A 6,221-nucleotide genomic window follows, 5' to 3' on the forward strand; every position below is an offset into this window, starting at 1 on the left:
TCCACATACACCTCTATTTCTTGATGCATCATGTCATGAAAAATGGCAGTCATGGCTCTCATGTAAGTTGCCCCAGCATTTTTCAGACCGAATGGCATAACCCGGTAACAGTAAGTACCCCATGGTGTAGTGAATGCAGTCTTCTCAGCGTCTTCTTCATCCATCAACACCTGATGATATCCATCGTAACAATCTACGAAAGACTGGATCTCATGTTTGGCGCAATTATCAACAAGGATGTGGATGTTGGGCAATGGGAAATTGTCTTTGGGACTCGCTCTGTTCAAATCTCGATAATCCACACAGACCCGAGTCTTCCCATCTTTTTTCGGCACTGGAACTACATTCGCTAACCACGTGGTGTACAGGATTTCCCGAATTACTCCCGTTTTCAGCTGCTTGGTGATTTCTTCTTTAATCTTGTCACTGACATCAGTTTTGAACTTTCTCTGCTTTTGTTGAACTGGAGGACAATCAGGGTGAATTGGCAATTTATGCACCACTAGATCAACGCTTAATCCTGGCATGTCATCGTATGACCAAGCAAACACATCTTTAAATTCAACAAAGAGTTGAACTATCGCGTCTCGCGTTCTCTCGTCCGTGTGAATGCTTATTTTGGTCTCTCGGATTTCCTCAGGAGTTCCCAAATTAACTGGTTTGGTGTCATTCAGATTCGGCTTAGGTTTGTTCTCAAAGTGTTCCGATTCTCGATTTATTTCCTTAAAAGCCTCTTCTTCATCGTATTCCATTTCTTGGTTCATTATTTCGCAGTTAGACCGCATGTTTGGATCCGGGCATGAAGTCCGCAAGCATGTCATGTTATTTAAAGCCGCATTATTAGAACTGAAAGAAATAAAACAGAAAAAAAAAATCAGAGAGAATAAATAAGATAAAAGATGAAATATTTATTTCATTTCATTGAATTTTGAAGATAATAGGGTTTACATCAGAATTTAAGGACAATAAACTAAAAGGAAATCATTCGAGTTACACCCCAAAATAACTCGTGATGCAGAAAAGGTGGCAAGGCTGGTCTACCAGGATTCCCGGTTGATCGAAAACGGAGTAGCCTTCCAGTTTTGCAATTTGGCATCGGGCCCCATGTAAAGCACCTCAGCGGTGCTCGAGCCTTCTCCCGGCTGAACCATATGGGTTTCGTACATCATTTGCCTCATAACCTCACAGATTTCTTCAATTTTCTCGGCCGTGAAGGTCTCATCCTCTTTTTCTTCATTGTACTTGGGTTTGACGAATGTTTTGTAAAGATGGGGAATTGGCTGAGATAATACCCAACCATTGCTCTTCCGTTGGTTTGCCCAAATTACGTCAGCTTCTTCGGCGTAAAAACCAATACCGAAGAACTTTTCGGCGGCAGGTAATGTGATAGGTTCGGTGATACCTTGCAATGATGCCCCGAGTCCCTTTCCCCGTTTATAACCATGCCTGATCATTTCCCTGGCAACCATAATTGACGCTTTTGAGAGAAAAGGTTGAGGGTAGGGGCTTCCTTCTTCGCATTGGTCTGCGACCACAACCTCGAAAACTTGATAGACTATGTGTTCACTACCCTCCTTAGCTTCGAGGCATGGAACCGACGGGTCTCGATAAATTGAATGCTCATCCTCTCCGTGGACTATAATCTCTTGATTTTCATGTACAAATTTTACCATCTGGTGGAGAGTAGAAGGTATGGCTTCTGTCGCATGAATCCAGGGCCTTCCTAGAAGGAAATTGTAAGAAGTATCCATATCTAGGACTTGAAAGGTCACCTCAAAATCCACAGGTCCAATAGTCAAAATCAAATCGATCTCGCCTAGGGTGTCCCTTTTGATGCCGTCAAAGGCACGAACACATACGTTGTTGGGCCTGATCCTCCCTGTTTCGATCTCCATTCTTTGCAGAGTCAAAAGGGGACAGATATCCACTCCGGACCTGCCATCCAGCATGACCCTCTTCACATAGTACCCTTCACATTTAACTGTTAGGTGGAGGGCCTTGTTGTGAGCGGCCCCTTCCGAGGGAAGATCATTTTTGCTGAAGGAAATTTGATTGATCATGAAAAATCTTTCTGCCATCCTCTCTAGTTGTTCCACGGTAGTTTCAATTGGGACGTAAGCTTCGTTGAGGGTCTTGATCAACACTTTTTGATGCTCAGTAGAATTCATCAATAGAGACCACAACGAGACCTGAGCGGGAGAGTTTCGGAGTTGATCAATTATCTCGTAGTCTGCAGTTTTCATTTTCCTGAAAAACTCTTCCGCTTCCTCGGCGCTAACCGGTTTCTTGAGTGGGAAACGCTTCTTTGTAGAATCATTCAACTCCTCCAGGTTGAGGTATTTCTCAGTTGGGTTAGTTTCATTCACTTCTCCCAGGATTTCTTTTCCTTTGTAGGTTACTACCGCCTTGTTATAATTCCATGGGACGGTAGTAGGATCCGTCATGGGCCTCTGCGGCGCGCGTCCAATAATCACGGGCTCATTCAGCCTTGGTGAAATTATTGGCCCCCGTTCCGCATAGGTCCCTTTGGGCACATACATCTTAGATCCTTTGTTCAGCTCAAACCTTCTTGGAGGGCTCAATGTAACTTGTCCTTTCTTCGAACCTCGGGGGACATAAAGGACAGTATCTTTCGAGGGTACTACCTCAATTTTTTTTTTCACTGCTTTTTCTGTGTTTTGAGGGGGGTTTTTACTCTTGTTGTCCACCTTTTCTTGCTTTGCATACGTCTTGGGCTCTTTCTCAATGTCGGCGATTGCAATGATGGCTTTCAAGACAGGATCAAACTCTTTATCTTCGCAGATCATCCCAATAATTGGTCCATTATTGTGAGCCGGTAACGGATTGTTGGTCACATTAGGAATGTCTTCGTCCTTTAACACTATTCGCTTTTGTTCTATGAGGTTTTCAACAACCCTTTTCAAAGTCCAACAGCTCTCAGTGTCATGTCCTTCCACTCCAGAATGATAGGCACATCGGGCACCAGGTTGGTAAGAGGGTGACTCTGGGTTTTGCCTATTTGGGGGTACGGGTTGTAACAAACCCATTTGGACCAATTTGGGGAAAAGGTTGGAATATGATTCACCAATAGGTGTGAAGTCCATTTTCCTGGGCGGCTCTCGAGTGCGGGTGTTGTAAGGGAGATTATTTTGTAGAGGTCGGGGATTATACTGAGCTTGGTAAGGAGGTTGATTTCTTGGAAATTGAGCTCGTTTTTGGTGAAATTGTTGTTGTGGCCTAATATATGGTTGTGCATTTATTACTGTGTAGGGCTGAAGGTTCATAGCATAGGCTGCATCTTGATGGGGGTAGTAGTGTTGCGGGGGTCTTTCAGAGAAATGAAATCTGGACGGATGGGGTTTTCTTACACTCGAAGTTGTCATTGTTGCTTCTTCCTTCTTCTTTCGGTTTGCTCCTCCTCCAGACCCGCCTTGGATTGCTTGGGAGGTGGCCCTTATAGCAGACTGACTCAAGATTCGCCCTGTTTTTAAACCATTTTCCACCATTTCACCGATTTTGATGGCTTCAGCAAACGGCTTTCCCATTGCAGACATCATGTTATGATAATAATCAGCCTCTTGAGCTTGAAGGAAAACGCTGACCATTTCTGTTTCATCCATGGGAGGTTTGACTCTGGATGCTTGTTCGCGCCATTTGACAGCATATTCTCGGAAGCTCTCCAAAGGCTTCTTCTTTAAATTTGACAATGAATTCCGGTCGGGGGCAATGTCGATGTTATATTGAAACTTCCTGACAAAATCCCTATCCAAGTCGTCCCAAATGTGCCAATGAGATACTTCCTGATCCGTATACCATTCAGAAGCAATGCCAGTCAAAGTTTCTCCAAAGTAAGCCATAAGAAGTTCTTCTTTTCTGCCCGCTCCCCGCAACTGGTTGCAGTACCTTTTGAGGTGGGCTATGGGGTCCCCATGCCCATCATATTTCTCAAACTTTGAGGTTTTGAAACCCAAGGGAAGATGTACGTGTGGGAACATGCACAGGTCAGCGTAAGATACGCTTTTTTGCCCGCTCAGACCCTGTATATTTTTGAGAGTTTGCTCCATGCTTCTCATTTTTCTGGTCATTTCCTCTTGTTCAGGCGTTTTCTCGGCTTTCTCCTGTCCTGCGATAAACTCGTACCGAGACGGCTGAGGGTAAGCGTTGGTAGTGAACTGACTAGGTTCCAATGGAAGAGGTGGTGCTTGAAATGTGAAGGATAATGAATCGAAGTTAGGCCTGGGTAAGACAGGTTGTGCCGTGGATGAACAAGGTGGAGCAGTGAATATGTTTGAAACCGCTCCGGCAGCTAACACCTGGGGGCGAGACTCAGAAGGTGTTCCAGTAAAGTAGGTTGAGATGGTAGGAAATCCCAATGGGGTATTTGGATAATTTGTGGGGATGTTGGAGGTCCCACTTGCCCTAGGAAAAAGCTCAGGGAATCCAGGGATCGCACTTGGTGGCTCTTTTCCATTGGCCCAGGCGTCCCACATTTCCATCATGCGGAGACGCAGAATCCTATTTTCCTCGACAGTTGCTGACTCAGAAGTTGGGATGACTGAGATTGAACTTTCCTCCGAAATAGGAATCGTTGGCAGAGGAATTTCTGAAGACATTTCGACACTTCCCTTCGACCTTGTGAAATATGTATGAGCAATTCCTCTTGTTTTAGCGAAGTGTGGCTGAACGTTTCCTTTTGATCTCGTGAAGTATGTATGAGAGGCCAGGTTACCACAAAACCAAACCACTTTTCTAGGAACCTGAACTTATCAGCAAACATGACGGTTAGTGTAAAACAAATAACAGACAGGTAATCTCACATTGGGGTGTGATGCACCTATACATTCAGGGGAGTTTCTACATGCTTGCAACAAAGACATGTGTCATTCCGGCTTCTCCTTAGGCTTTTCTTTTATTTATCACCATTTTTCTTTCTTTGCTTTTTTATTTTATTTTATTATTTGCAGTTAAAAATATGACCGAATCCGATGAGGATTGCCTACGTATCACGATGCCGCGTGAATCAGATCTTGCTTAGTTCGGGATAGAGGAGTGTAAAAGAAGCACACATTTTATTACTTGAAGCAATCTATTACAACCAACATTTGAAAAAGGGGGAAATAAACAAACCTTGAAAACAAATGCAGACTCAAACAAACTAATGCACCCTGATGCGAAAAGACGGACAGAAGATGCTAAGATGCAGACTCGACCTATGAATACATCAAGGTTTCGAGAATTGGCGCCCACGGGGCATCGTTCGGCCTCGCCGCGGTCTTAGGTGTGAGATCCCTTTCAAGTTGTTCCAGCTCATGCATGGTTTGCTTGACATACACCATCACTGCCGAGAGAACGGTAATGGTGGTCATGTTTTCACACCGTAGACATCTTCTGATGATGGCATGGGCAATGGTCCTGATCTTATCCCTGGTTCGCCTCTTCTCTTTGAGTAAGTGCTCTATTTGATCATTACGGGCTGTCATAACCCGAGAATCCTGGAGGCATTGATTTTGCCACTGCCGAATTTCTACTTCCATCTGGGCTAAAAGCTTGCGGCAATGTCTATTTTCAATTCCTAGGGTTCGGGTTTGCTCAAACGCTCTGTCCACCTTTTTCTTCAAATTGGCAATGGTTCGCTCGTGATACCTTTCCAACTACTGTAAGTGCCGATTACGTTTTTCTGTCCTTCTTGCCCAGCGTGCCTCGAGCCCCGCTATGGTATTTTCTGACTCAGTCCGGCGCTCCCCAATTTCCGTCCTTAGAGCTTTTATCAATCGTTCATCCGACCGGCTCCTTTGTTGGTTATCAGCATCTAACCTCATTTGTTTTATCCGGGCCTTGAGCATCTCGTTTTCCTGAGCCAACCTGTTCTTTTCTCCCAGATCGGTAGCAACTTGCACGTTGTGCTCATATTTTAGACCTTCCACTTGTTGCTTCAACTTGCTGATTTCGGTACGATAACCTCTTTCTTTTGCCAACCAATCCCACTGCTTTTGCGATGACTCGGCGAAATTTAAGATGTGGGGTCTTTTAGCCGGCCTTTCGTGTTCGAGTTCTCTTCTGTACCATGCAAGGTAACCTGGCGCCATTTCACTTTTGGCCCGATCCTGCACACAAGTATCTGCTTTCAAATATTGACATTCATTCCAGATCTGGCGGATTTTTGCTTCAGGAAATTGTCCGTCAGGGCTTATCTCAATTGTTTGAGCACTAAGATCTTCCTC

General features: G+C 44.6%; 1 protein-coding gene across 1 annotated transcript; it reads right to left on the reverse strand.

The window, feature by feature from the left end:
* Nucleotides 1–1,037: 1,037 nt before the first annotated feature.
* On the reverse strand, nt 1,038–3,047 carry LOC142172581 (uncharacterized). Its single transcript, XM_075236233.1, has one exon. It carries the CDS (start codon nt 3,045–3,047, stop codon nt 1,038–1,040), a length of 2,010 nt encoding a protein of 669 aa, XP_075092334.1.
* Between the last annotated feature and the right edge of the window lie 3,174 nt (nt 3,048–6,221).

The sequence above is a fragment of the Nicotiana tabacum genome, chromosome 18 (genome assembly GCF_000715075.1).
Source record: "Nicotiana tabacum cultivar K326 chromosome 18, ASM71507v2, whole genome shotgun sequence".
Lineage (NCBI taxonomy): Eukaryota > Viridiplantae > Streptophyta > Magnoliopsida > Solanales > Solanaceae > Nicotiana > Nicotiana tabacum.